Source organism: Eptatretus burgeri, chromosome 16 (genome assembly GCF_056783735.1).
Source record: "Eptatretus burgeri isolate ZD-2024b chromosome 16, Ebu_testis_v1, whole genome shotgun sequence".
NCBI classification, from domain to species: Eukaryota; Metazoa; Chordata; class Myxini; order Myxiniformes; family Myxinidae; genus Eptatretus; species Eptatretus burgeri.
Genome location: NC_140976.1, coordinates 41,607,675 through 41,622,237, shown reverse-complemented (window position 1 = coordinate 41,622,237; position 14,563 = coordinate 41,607,675). Strand labels below are relative to the sequence as shown.

General features: G+C 43.4%; 1 protein-coding gene across 1 annotated transcript; it reads left to right on the top strand.

Moving 5' to 3' along the window:
* The first annotated feature begins 1,059 nt into the window (after positions 1 to 1,059).
* LOC147010941 (uncharacterized) lies at positions 1,060 to 14,510 on the top strand. Its single transcript, XM_085860144.1, has 4 exons — positions 1,060 to 1,553; positions 9,356 to 9,421; positions 10,571 to 10,702; positions 10,890 to 14,510. Exons 1-4 carry the CDS (start codon positions 1,271 to 1,273, stop codon positions 10,940 to 10,942), a joined length of 534 nt encoding a protein of 177 aa, XP_085716270.1. The 5' UTR covers positions 1,060 to 1,270; the 3' UTR covers positions 10,943 to 14,510.
* The last annotated feature ends 53 nt before the right edge of the window (positions 14,511 to 14,563 follow it).

Genomic DNA, 14,563 nt, shown 5'->3' with positions numbered 1-14,563 from the left:
TTGTTTAGACAGGTATACGAGGATTGTGTAAGTTTTGGATTGTTTAGACAGGTATACGAGGATTGTGTAAGTTTTGGATTGTTTAGACAGGTATACGAGGATTATGTAAGTTTTGGATTGTTTGGACAGGTATACGAGGATTGTGTGAGTTTTGGATTGTTTAGACAGGTATACGAGGATTGTGTAAGTTTTGGATTGTTTAGACAGGTATACGAGGATTATGTAAGTTTTGGATTGTTTAGACAGGTATACGAGGATTGTGTAAGTTTTGGATTGTTTGGACAGGTATACGAGGATTGTGTAAGTTTTGGATTGTTTAGACAGGTATACGAGGATTATGTAAGTTTTGGATTGTTTGGACAGGTATACGAGGATTGTGTGAGTTTTGGATTGTTTGGACAGGTATACGAGGATTGTGTAAGTTTTGGATTGTTTAGACAGGTATACGAGGATTGTGTAAGTTTTAGATTGTTTGGACAGGTATACGAGGATTGTGTAAGTTTTGGATTGTTTGGACAGGTATACGAGGATTGTGTAAGTTTTGGATTGTTTGGACAGGTATACGAGGATTGTGTAAGTTTTGGATTGTTTGGACAGGTATACGAGGATTATGTAAGTTTTGGATTGTTTGGACAGGTATACGAGGATTATGTAAGTTTTGGATTGTTTGGACAGGTATACGAGGATTGTGTAAGTTTTAGATTGTTTGTACAGGTATACGAGGATTATGTAAGTTTTGGATTGTTTAGACAGGTATACGAGGATTGTGTAAGTTTTGGATTGTTTAGACAGGTATACGAGGATTGTGTGAGTTTTGGATTGTTTAGACATGTTCAGATGTTCTGGTTTGAATGTTTGGATGAATGAAATATGCACCTTTACCTTCTCTCACCGACCTCCACGCATTTACAGAAGAACAGACTGACGAGCAGATCGAAAGGTAAATGCGCAGCAGCCAGCAAATGAAGGACCGATCGCCCAACGTCTTATGACGACCGTGTGTGGGGTAGGGGAGGGGAGGAAAGGGTAGGTGTGGGGGACAATAGCCCTCTGCCGGGAAGGAAGCACGACTCTAACCTCATGCTTCCGTGCCCGACGCAGTTATTTACGGGATAGCCGGACGCCGATAGTCCACATCACGGGTAACTGGTGTACATAAGACCCTCGTGTACGACCAGCGAGCGATCGACGCGCGTGTTTCTCGCTTTCATCTCAAGAATACAAACAAAACTTTAATCTTCTTCCACCTCCTCGGGGTCTTGCCATCGTCATGCGTGTCACTGGACCGGCCTTGACCTCCCTGTGTCTCATAGCGCTCTTCGCGCCTTCTCGCTCCCTCGAGTTCGACTCTGGCTCCTGGGGCTCAGGCTCAGGCTCAGGCTCCGGACACGACTCGGATGTCCCGTGTCCGTGGGAGGGCAGACCAGGTAAACCGTGCGAGCAGAGCCCAGGTTCGTCCGTCATCTCGACCCCCATTTTCATGGAACACGATCCAACATTTTGGCTCATCGACGATGACCTGTCCACAGGGAGAAACATGGATGCAGAACCGAGTGAGTCATCAATAAGTTATCCCCGAAAGTGTTGAAAGTTCCTGATACTTTTGATCGTTTATATTGAGTAAAATACGTTAAATCAAGATCGCAAACCTGGTGTTGGCTTCACGGTTAAGGTGGCTGGTTTGAGATCTTAAGTCTTGAGTTTGAGTCCCACCCAACTGTTGAATTAACATCAGGTGGGTTGACTCAGCGTGTCATCCTTCTGAGGTCGGCAAAATGAGTACCAGCTTACTGGAAACAGGGGCACTGCATCAGTGGCACAGCTGCGAACAAAACAACAAGATTACATGAGCAAGTTTAATCAATGCTTGTGCTAAGTGTCGAAGTGCATCTTGGAGTATGTCATCCTTTGGATGGGGGGGGGGGGAGAGAGACGTTTAATAATCCCATGACATCTTTCGAAAAGAACAGGTCATTGTGTGTCGGTACCACGGTCATATTCTCTGCTTGCGGTTGGAAGTGGAATTAGCATCACCTGCTGGAGGTGTAATCGTGCTGAGATGTGGAAACGGCACAGGCAGGATGGACCAAAGGGCCTCCTCTGGTGTTCTGTACATCCAGGTAGACAGCAGCATCAGTTAGTTGGAACATCACGAGATTATTCAGGGTTGTTTCAAATCTATACCTCAGTGGATCATTCGAACTGCCTGTTGTCCATCTAGAAATGAAAATCTGACGAACATCAGCAAATGTTCCTTTGAAGGGAAACATGAAATTCACTGCATTGTTTGGATGTAAATATCTACCATCCCGCGATGAGAACCATCATGGACCAAATTATATTTTCACATCATGAAGGACGGATCTGGATTTGGACCTGAACCAAAATGTCATCTGCTTGTTCTCGTCACCAAACCAACTCACCACCAAATTTTGTCATAATCCATCCACAACCTTTTGAAATATCGTGCTATACTGTATACTACCAAATACAACCGGTCGCTTCGCTGACGGGAAGATTAAGGAATGATGGGATAAGAATTGGGATAGAGGAGGCAGGTGGGATGGAGGGGAGGGGGAGAGAGAGTAGAGTCCCTTTATAGAGAGAGTAGCGACAATTACCGATTTGACGCCATTTTGAGTCCATTCAGTGCGGGGCACGTGCATTGAACCGGGTATTCCTTATGTTCTCCATGTATGAGAGATGGGAATTGGCTTTTCCATGTTGATAATGAACAAATTATGTGAAAATGACAAAATAGAAGATTTATGACAACTAAGAGCCATGTGATAAAGAGGAAATTCACAGAGCTGGTTGTGATTTAACAGTCACAGACATTTAGAACCATGACAAAGGAGGAGAGCGAGACTCGAACTCTCTCACCTCCCTGTTTATACGTGTACATGTACAATACAATGTTAACAGTTATCTTTGTATGTCTGCAGTTGTTTGACCTTGTTTATCGTGTGTGGGTGTATATTTGTGTTTGTTTAATTTTCATATTTAAATTATTAATCTAAACTTTGCTGCATGTTGCCGATAATATATTAATCCCACCAAAAATAGATTAGCCCACGCCTCCCGGCACACACACACACACACACACACACACACACACACACACACACACACACACACACACACACACACACAACATATTTACAATCTCACACACACACACACACACATTACATATTTACAATCACACACACACACACAGACTACATATTTACAATCACACACACACACACACACACACACACACACACACACACACACACACACACACACACACACTACATATTTACAATCACACACACACACACAGACACTACATATTTACAATCACACACACACACACACACACACACACACACACACACTACATATTTACAATCTCACACACACACACACACACACACACACACACACACACACACACACACACACTACATATTTACAATCACACACACACACACACACACACACATTACATATTTACAATCACACACACACACACACATTACATATTTACAATCACACACACACACACACTACATATTTACAATCACACACACACACACACACATATACAAACACGCACACACACACACACACACTACATATTTACAATCACACACACACATACACGCATGTACTAATGCACACACATACAAATTATAAATTGAAAGTCACACACACAAACACAAGTTAATGTCCTCACACATTCAAATCAACAGAGACAAATACATACATTCATTGCATGCCCCTTCCCCCTCATGCCCCTCCCCCCTCATGCCCCTCCCCCTCATGCCCCCCCCCCGAAGGTAAAAGCCAGTCCCGACCATGCTACACTCAGAAGTTCGATGGGCTCCCTTCTACGCTTCTATGGGGTGTCGACCTGTTTAGTATCCTGAGATCTGGCAGTCTACACCCACACCTACAATTTAGATTTTAAATCTTTGGTATAACCTACTCTTAAAAGCTAGGGTTAGGGTTACATTTCGGTTTAGGCTCAGGTTTAGGGTTAGGGTTAGGGTTAAGGTCACAATTAGGGTTAGTGTTGACCCTAACCCTGCCTTTGAAGAGTGGGCCGAGTTAGCCCGGATCCGTTCTCCACTCATTCGTCTTTGTTTTGACTTTGAGTCTGAGTCTGACTTTGGAGACATGATCTCGACCCTATATTAATTGATCTTGCTCGAAAACTCCAACTCAAACTTAATTTTAAATAAAGATGCCTTCCCCTTCAAGTGCTAATTAATCCACGAGCAATGGATAACAAGCCTGGAAAGCCAAAGCAAAGGCCAGTCTCACTCGCAGCACACAAGTACACGCATATGGGACCATTACCACCATCACATGACCTGGCAGAGAACTGACCAAGAAGTTGCCTTCCATCCAAAACGACTGACTCTGTCCTCCCAGATTTTCCGTCTTTTAGCATCTGATGGAAATCTATACATCTTGAATCCCTCTCCGTTCTATTTGTGCACCCAAAGGTGCAACAACCTGTCATTTTGTCGTAAAATCGATGTAAAACACGAATGAGAACGCTGCGTACAGCGGGAACGTTAAAACGCTGACCGATATGCGTCCCATCCTGTCCGCGATGGACTCAAAATGGCTCCACGCAATCACATGACTAGATTTTTCCGGACCCTCTATGTCACTACTCTCTCTATAAAGAGACTCTAAAAAAGAGGAGGGAGGGAAAGAGGAGGAGTGAGGGAGGAAGGGGTAAGGAATAGGGGAGCTAGGAAGGGGGAGAAGAGTGAGGAATGGGGGAGGGGGGTGGCAACGTCTCACCAAACATTGTTACATACTCCGGAAAAGTGGGGGGGGGTGGGAGCAAGTAGGTCGGTGGAGAGAGGAGGGGAGGGGGTTTGGCAGGAGGTAAATGTGAGGGGAGGGGAGGGAAAAGAAGGCAGCATGAAGGGAAGTGAAGGGAAGGGAAGTTGGCATGAGGGGCGGGTATGGGAAGGCAACATGAGGGGAGAAGATAAGTCGGCATGAGGGGAGAAGGGAAAGCAACACGAGGGGAGGAGAAGGGAAGGCAACACGAGGGGAGGAGAAGGGAAGGCAACACGAGGGGAGGAGAAGGGAAGGCAACACGAGGGGAGGAGAAGGGAAGGCAACACGGGGGAAGAGAAGGGAAGGCAACACGAGGGGAGGAGAAGGGAAGGCAACACTAGGGGAGGAGAAGGGAAGGCAGCGTGAGGGAAAGAGAATGCAGTGTGAGGGGAAAGGAAGATGGCATGTGGGGAAGGGAAGGCAGTATGAGGGGAGGGGAATGGCAATAAAACATTCCCAAACAACAACATTTTCTTTTTAACCACCGGGTTCCACATAAAACCAGGCAGGAGAATTTAAAACCGATGCTAACTACCTGAGAAAGGCCTGCCTGCCTGCATGCTCACACATGCAGCAACCTTAGCACCCATCCGGTCGGCTTACTCCGAATATGATTCGTACATGCTACACTCGGGGGAATTCAAAACTAAACTATCAGTTCTTAACAGTCCCCTTAACAGAGGGAGAGGGGTGGGAAAGGGAGAGGAGTGAGAGAGGGTGAGGGAGAGGAGAGGAGGAGAGGAGGAGATTCCAGTAGATGTGACATCCAGTTTAATATCCATCCAAGAGACGGAACACACATTGATGAATTAAATGACCATGCCTGTGAAACACTGGGATGACAGTTTCAAGCTGCTTCAGGATTCAAACCCAGGCTCGACAGCTTAGAGCAAGCGGGCTGGAGGACCTCTCGGCTATCCTCCCGTGATGTCACGATTCATTGCTTTGTAACAACTGAAAACGTTTTTACCTCCATCACTGAAGGTGAAGGAGGTTGTTTTCATCCATTTTTGTCTGTTTGTCTGTGTACACGATACCTCAAAAAGTTGTGGACGGATCCGGATGCAATTTTGTGGACAGGTTCGGTGTGTGACAAAGATGAACTGATTAGATATTGGTGAAGATCCGGATCTGGATCTGACTACTAGAATATTTAAAGTGATTCTTCACCATCGAGAGATAAGGCCAAAAACGATGTACAGCACAATATTTCAAAAATGTATTGGGCCAGATATGTTTTAGTAAATCAGGCGTTGCGTGGTGGTGGTATGTGCTCTACCGAATGCCCTTCGAGTTTATGATGCATCAGTGCCTTTGTTATGACGTCACAATTGCATACATACAACGCTACATCTGATAAGTATGAAACATTTTAAGGGTCATTTAGGGACAAATCGGTCCACAGAAAAAAAAAAATATAATGAAGACGTCATCAGTCACGTGGCTTGGCAGCCATATTGTTTTTTTTTATTCGAAAAACAACCCTTCAAAAACCTTTCCTGAAATGGCTGACCATATCGAGGGGAACTTCACACAAATGTTCTCTTAGCGTTGGAGATACCATGGTATTCACGAATAATTGATAGGTCACATGGTCTGGCAGCCATGTTGGATTGAGCGAAAATCTTTTAAAAAAATTATTTCTCTTGAACCGCTTCATCAATCAACGTGAAATTTTACAATTATGATCTAGTAGTGATGGGGAATATATGTTTTAAATTTCAACCTGACGCATCGTCTGGCAGCCAGAATTATTTATTTTTTTGATCTAGGTTCTTTTTGATTTCTGCAAGAGAGGCTTATAATCTGCAAGAGAGAGAGTGTAAGAGTAAGTGTGAGAGCGAGAGACATATGACGTTCACCTTAAGAGACTTTAACCTAAATGATGACCTGATTCAATGGCCATCCAGATCAGTCTTTGATCCTTCAATCCCAGAATCGTTCAATTTTTGACCCTTTGATGCCAGAACCTCTCCAAACAGTGAGTCCACAACATCAATTGTGTCGGAATGCAATCCAATCAGGTGGAGAGAGGATGGGATAAATAAATCCAGATCTGAAGAATTAATTCAGCCTTCTATGAAACGAGATACTCTCGTTGTCCAACAAATGCATTTTTATTTTTCAATGGACACGTATTTATAAAATCAAGAACGAGATCGATAAATATATTATTTAAATTTGTATTGATAAGGTATCATTTATGCCTGGTGTTGGTTTAATGGTTCGGGTGGTGGGCCTTTGGATCCCAGGGTCCTGAGTTCAAATCCCGCTCAGCTGTTGAATTAATACCAGGTGGGGTTGACTCTGTCTGCCATCCTTCCGAGGTCGGCAAAATGAGTGCCAGCATGTTGGTATACTGTGTCGGAGTGGCGACCCATCCAGGATTGTGCCCAATAGCCAAGGAGACTGCTTCAGCAACACCAATGCTCTGCACGGAGTATGGCCCCGATCTCCTCTCCTCCCTCATCACACCTTTTCAGCACATTTTGAACTATGATGCGTATCTCGTGCGATGAACTCATGAACGCTCATTCACTCAGGTTCCGATACTGGACAACTACTTGAATATTTGAGGGGAGTAAAATAAAATATATATATATATATATGAATATAACCATAACAATAAGGACCTTGGTGAGGTATAGCTTCCACTTCCAAGTTTTCATCCGCTCCCTTTTTGAGGAATGAGAACCCAGTTCATTACAAGCAACTAAATCTTACTCAAACTCTGCAGCTATTAGTAACGCAAGGTGATGCCCCGCTGTTGTTCTTTGATTTATGGTAAATTTAGACGTGGCTTTTACGTAACTGCCGAGAAACGAGGCAGTTCCAAGGCAGCAAATGCAAAGAAGGAAGGAAATGGACTAACTCACACACACAAACAATGAGCTCTGACTATAATGTGCAAACAGCCAAACCAAAGCTTTCTTCCTTTGTGCTGGTCTTAGAAAATATGGATGAAAGAGGGATGATACTACCCAAGTTGAAAGGCACAGCAAAATATGCTTGCAGAGAGTATACACATTATGTGAAACTTGTTTTAGACAAAGTCAAGGCTCATGGAAGAGCTAGTACATCGAACAGATCAGGACGTAACCAAACAAAAGGAACACTATAAATATGGCAGAAAACACACCATCAGCAGGACCAAAGGACAAAATAGAGGGAGAATGATGGTGGATTGGGGCAGGGGACGACGCATGGGGTGGATAAGATGGATACAGAAGCAAACTTTCAGGAAGGAAAAACCAGGAAATTTGGAAACGGGTGGGTTTCGGAGTAGGGGGGTTAATGGAGCTAGAAAAGATCATGGTTTTGGATGGGTGATGATCCGAGTTGGTGGCGAACAGCTGTCTTGAAGACCTAGAGGGGAAAATGAGATTGAAGAGAATGTAGAAGTTGGTTCCACAAGTGGGAAAGAAGAGGAACAAATGAGTGGAGGTGAGCAGTGATCCTGGATTAAGGTAGTTTCACGAGAAGGGGGTTGTAGGTGGACCATGTGCGGCCTGCAGAAACCTGGAGGGCCAAAGCACGGAAAGAGCAGAGGATGCAAAACCATAAAGGAGGCAGTAGAAGACAGACAGACCACCAACCGGTCCGCAATAGGAAAGGGGTAGGGCATGCAATTTGTTCATTCGGTTCTTTTACTCTGATGCTCACGAATAACACCACCAACTTACACATACGTGATGGTTTTTAACATGTCTTACAGCTCGTTGCCAATCTTGAAAAGCTATATTTCTGACCTCAGTTCCGAAGAGGCAATCCAGGGACACTCATCACCGAGAACTGCAGTGAAATCAGCCAACTGAGATCAAAGCTGAAAATGACAAGATTTACACATGTAGAACGACTGTCGGAATGAATATGGGTACAGATCTGAGTTGGGCCCACATTGTGAGCGTGCAAGTAATGAACTGAACAATGAAAGTGTAGTTTACATGCTAAAGGACTGAAGAAATTGCAACAATGACTCGCAAATTGGCATCAACCAATTACGTCTTGGATTGGAGTCATAATTCGCACGCTGAAGTTGCTTGCGATTTGTGCACTTTGGGCTGAAGATGAATAATGACTGCAGGCCCTTATTCTTTGGAGAACTACGGGGACATATCTCGGCTTGAGGAGAGACGTTTCTAGTCTGTAAAATAAATATGGGATGGGTCACCAATCCTAAGTAAGTTACTCGATTGAGGGTTCAGGAATTTTTAAGTCGTACATGGTGCCAGCGATAAAACTCACTAACTCTTCGTGAAAGCCACAGTTGGATCTTTTACGGTCACCGCTGACCAATGCGAACAAATGGGTGCTCCGGCTTGAGAACGAGCTGCGAGCAAATAGTTTCAATCGAAGTTTTTTAATTTGTTGGAATAGGTACGACGATTAATCACCGCATCTCATGAGAAAGTTTGGTTTTGAATCCGTGAACTGTGAACTTTTAGTGGAAAATCACATCGGGAACGGTATAATGACCTGCTTGTGTCTATCTCTACATATACAGCTGCAGTTGTGGAAGATGACTGGGATGAACTACCTGAGCAGTGGCCACCAAACGGGATGCATACAGGTGTGGCTTTAGATTTGTGTCGAGGTAATCTTTTGGAAGGTGGGCAGGGAGGTTTCTCAACGAGAGTCGACTTGCATGTGTGACATTTGAGAGTAAATATTGCAGTTGAACCCACTACGTCACCTTCTAATTGTTTACCAAGGTGGTTAACATACTTCCATCAACATTCCACCGATTCCATCCATTCTCTTCTCATGTAATTCTGGCCAAAGTTATAACAATACTCAAAGTTTTTCATTCGTTGCTTGCGATCCTAAAGCTAAATGACAAAGCATCAGATCACGCACGAAGAGCTGCAGTGCCGTATGATGACCGCGCTGCATAAATGCAAGGGCATGAATTCCCAAGTTCAGAACAAGCAACGCATTCAGAACCTACTGTTTCGTAAGATGAGGCTGCAGTTACGTTGTTTGTTAATTGTTTTGCAGCGTCTCAAGACCTCACGAGAGATAAGATATACCATACTCTTTACAGTGTCAGAACAGCAGAAGAGTTTCTCAGATTGCGTTATACTGGATGGTTTCCCATTGCCTTCCTCGCAGTCAGTCAGGGCAGGAAGTTGTAATTTGGCCAGGGTGCCAGCGATAGCTTGCCTCCTCTTCATGATGAACACCGTGGGAACTTTAATGTTCCCCAACTAATTCTGACAGACGGGATGCCCATTTTAACGTCCACCAGAGGACGGCAAACACATCGATGCCTCACCCTGCCTGTAAACACCAATATGGCAGTTGATAGCCGGAATGGGGTTAAAACCCAGTCTAAACAGCTCAGACGGGAGCATGCGCACATCCCGACTATCAAGCCAGCCCCTCAAGACCCCGCCTCAGTCGTCAAATTGTTCAATAAATAGTTGGGTCCAGGAACTGCTTGGGTTGAGCTAGTCATACTGCAGGTACTTATTTGGTGACTTTATAATGCATTTCTGTGCTGCAGACCATCCTGGGATATTTTCCAGCATCTCTGATTTCCATGCAACAATCACCTCTGTCATTTTTCTCTTCCATGAATCTCAATCTCCATTCAAATTCATTTTTCCCCAATAACACAGACTTTTGTTTTCCATTCACATGTCCATAACATAACATGAATGGCAAATTAAATTCAACTGTGTGCATGTCTGTAAAATGCGTCTGTGTGGTTATGCAGAATGGATACTTGGATTGCTGGCTTTGTTTGTGGTCCTCTCGGGACTCTTGACCTTCATCATGTACTGTATCCTCTCTCAAAAGCGACTTCAAGAACGTCTAAAGCTTCAACTTTTGCTTCTCTCCTGTCAAGGTACAGCACTGGTTGCTCATGCAAGTTACATCCAGTTGCATATTCATATAATAAATATTCAAATCATAAACTGTCACATTGTAGACATCATTTAAAATACTGTACACCGATTATTTTAAATAACATAAAATAATTCCAATTTTCTTTTTGACCAATTGTGTGTTGCTCCATGGTACTTGTTTTGCAGGAAAAGAAATAAAGGAGGCAAGATTCTTGGAAGCAAAGAAATGTGTTGTGTAACGTTCCGACGTCACACCATCTGTGGACTCATCCACAAGTACTCATATTAGTCATAACCTTTTGTTAGGCCAAGCTTCTACACTTCTTCTTCTTCTTTCGTCTGTCGTACAAGGCTGTGAGTAGCATCATTGGCTGAGGGCAGGGCTGTGCCGCTGATGCAGTGCCCCCTGTGGGTTTGTGCAGTAATTTGTTGAGGGTGGCGGCGGATGCTCGTCTACTCTTCACAGAGGACACTGGGATATTTAACGTCCACCAACTAATGCCGACAGAAGGGACGCCAGTTTAATGTCCATCCGAAGGACACATCCGAAGGACCTCGCCCTGCCTGTGAGACACCAGGATGACAGTTTTCAGTTGGGCCGAGATTCAAACCCAGGCTAGACGGCTCAGAGGCGAGTGTGCATACCTGTAAGACATCCTGCCAACTTTTTCTGGACTTGCATTTTTTTGCCCATGAAGCAAGATTTGTATCCTACGATTAATTTGCAATTGGTCACTGGCTTTGACACCAACACAAATTTTTATTACGGACCCCGGGCATCAAAAAAGCTACATATAATTGAACAAACAGTTTCAAATGGAGCACCTCACCGCCATTAGAGTATTTAACTTGCATCAGATGTGGCAATAAATGCGAATTGTTGCTCACAGCTTGCCGGCTCTGACAGAAAACGCCATTTGCATCATTGCCGCCTCCATCCCTATCTCATTTAGAATCCCGTGTGGGCACCGGAAACTTGCAAGTGTATATTATAAAAGACAAAGCAACAAATGATATTAATTAGTGAAGTAGCAATTGAGGTTTTCATTTTTTAAGAGAGTGATTGAATTGATTATGTTTTGATCAGATTGACTTTTCATCGCCGAATGGAAAATCTTAGTTTGGGATCACCCCGTGACATCACTTTGCGAGAAGATTCCCCATGAGGGTTAGCAATCTCTCAGATGAGCGCCTCACTGTTATTGTTGGGTTTGGGGTCGTTATCTTGCAGAAGACCGTATAAACAGCGAAAGGTTATCGTACTAGATCATATTTGAGATAGTAAATAGGATTGTCAAGCACAAAAATAATCCTATCGTAAAACCAAATGAGCTGAGATCCAAAGTACAATGGTATGGTCTACTGAGGAAGAGGGTGAGGGTGAGGTGTGGCGGTGGGGAGGGGTGGTTGCAGAATATCACATGAGTCATTGAACAATTTAGTTTAAATTCACATTTAAGAGTCACACTGAACACAACTTCACAGTTCATCCAAACCATGCAGCGACACAGAACCAAATGAATAAATCAGGGGTTCAGCAGCTCCTCACATCCCACACCACGTGCTACTTGGCAATTCTGCAGAGCTTGGTAGACCAGAGCCATCTGCTACACCACCTGACCCCCGACCCCCAACTCTCCTACTCATATGTCCACCTTATGTGAAAACATTTGATTAATGCAAAATCAATCTTAATCTTGAAATTCAACTCATCCAAACCAAAGAGAAACCTTTTAACCCAAAACACAATTAATTGCATATTCAAAGCTCCTAATATTGGGGCTGGTAGCATACTCTAGGAGGGAAGCATACTCCCCTCTGAACGGTCGAACCTGGGTTCGAACCTCGGCTCGGATATAAACTGTCATCCCCGTGCTTCACAGGCAGGGCGTAGCATCAATGTGTGTGTCGTCCCTTGGATGGATGATAAACTGGGTGTTCAGTCTGCTCGGATTAGTGGGTGGACGTTAAAAATCCCATGGTGTCCGTCACGAAAAGTAGGCAAACTATTGCCGGCACCGTGAAGAAATGACAAATTTCTGTCCAAATCAGTTGAAATTCATGCCTGGCCAGCCAGTTCGTGAGATTTGGGCTCAAAAACATACCCTGGCTGACCCCACAATAGGGTGGAAATAATTGGGGCCGTTAAAAAGATGAAAAAGTAGTGATTGTAGTTGTAGTGGAACACCTAACGTTTCAGCTCGCTAAATGTTTACTTATCTGTGAAATTTCACCCCAAAAAAGGAAATGTATCAGATTTTTTTTTCATTGTTTTCTTGAGCATTTCCTATCCATCTTTATGCGCTCGCTTTTGGTGTTAGATCATTAGTCTCACCCCGAAGGGGTTGCAAGACTCTTGCAAAGTGTGTGTGTGTGTGTGTGTGCGTGTGCGTGTGCGTGTGCGTGTGTGTGTGTGTGTGTGTGCGCACATCAAGATGTTGTCACTTTAAGTTTTTGTCCCTCCCTCTGTAACCGCTTGTCCGATCGATACAAAACTTTAAACATAGGAGAGACTTCCCATGAAGAATATTTTATTGACAGCTCTGACATCAGAGGTGACGTGATATGGCAGCCATGTTGGATTAAAGGGGGAAAAAATTGACATCTTCTTCTTCTCTGAAACCGCTCAACAAAAAAAATTGAAACTTGGCCGATGTCATCAACTCCCCATGGGGGTATAGGTTAACGGTGACATCGTCGGTGAAGTGGTCTCAGCCAAAATTGGTTGAACTGAAATCCTTATCCGAAAAAAATTTTGAAACTTCATACATCTGATCTATGACCGGATGTGAGTGAAAAATTAAATTTATGACATCATCGGCCACGTGGTCTGGCGTACATATTAGACTGAAAAAAAAAATCGTTTTCTCCAGAACCGTTTAATAATTCGATGTCAAACTTCATACATATGATCGAATAGTCATGGGGAATATAGTTTGAAATGTATTTCATATCCACCTTCATTGACACGATTTAGCCTTAATGTGCACAAAAGAAGTCGTCAAATATCCTAATAATAAATAAAGCTACGGATAATGGCAATTTATGTGACATAGAGTGCATGGATGATACGGGTATATGGACCATAAGTGTTATTTTAGTTTAGATATTGTGGTGTGACGTGCCTGCGTAGCAAATCTTGCATGTGGTTTTATTTGCCAGACCTTAGAAAAATAAATAAATAAAAGTATTAAAAAATATATATTTCATTGCCTTGTCGGAGTCAGTGATCTCCCAGTCACTATCACTGTATTCCTAATAATTCAGTGGCTTAAATCAAAACACCTGCATACCACAATCATTCTCCTCTAAAGGGATTCCACTCCTCTCAAGATGATGCTATGGTCTTAACCTTAAGCAACTGCAATGTAAATAAGTAGCAATCTACTCTCCTTGTTCAGCTTGTATTATTACACACATCTCACTGCTCAGCAAACACACCGACATGGGTCATTTCTCTTAGTTTCAGGTCAACATGCTAGCATTTCACACCTTTTGAATGTTGTCGGGCATAGTAGACTATGATATGAATTGACTAATTTATTTTCCTATGTTTTGATTTCAAGGAGACACGTTGGTGTATGACCCTTAAATGTTATTTAATCTGTGGAGCTGACACAATAAGAACACCTGTGATTGTTCCCCCACACCCTGCTGTTCCGCAAACGATGAACAAATACTTGGTACTGTTATCGTGTACTCTTAGATTGCCTCTGTGCCCTAGTGTGGACACACCGTACCACCCCCTCCACATGCATTGTGCTAAATCGATATGTACCACATTTATTAAAGTACAAATTAAAAATATAGTTGCCTCCATTATTATTATTTTGTATGCAGCCTATAACTGCTGGTTGCAT

Excerpts from the sequence above, each read along its gene's own strand:
- LOC147010941 (XM_085860144.1), top strand. The coding sequence starts at position 1,271 with ATGCGTGTCACTGGACCGGCCTTGACCTCCCTGTGTCTCATAGCGCTC. Across the intron at positions 1,554-9,355 it reads AAACATGGATGCAGAACCGA|CTGCAGTTGTGGAAGATGAC; the intron begins GTGAGTCATCAA and ends CTACATATACAG. Across the intron at positions 10,703-10,889 it reads TTTGCTTCTCTCCTGTCAAG|GAAAAGAAATAAAGGAGGCA; the intron begins GTACAGCACTGG and ends CTTGTTTTGCAG.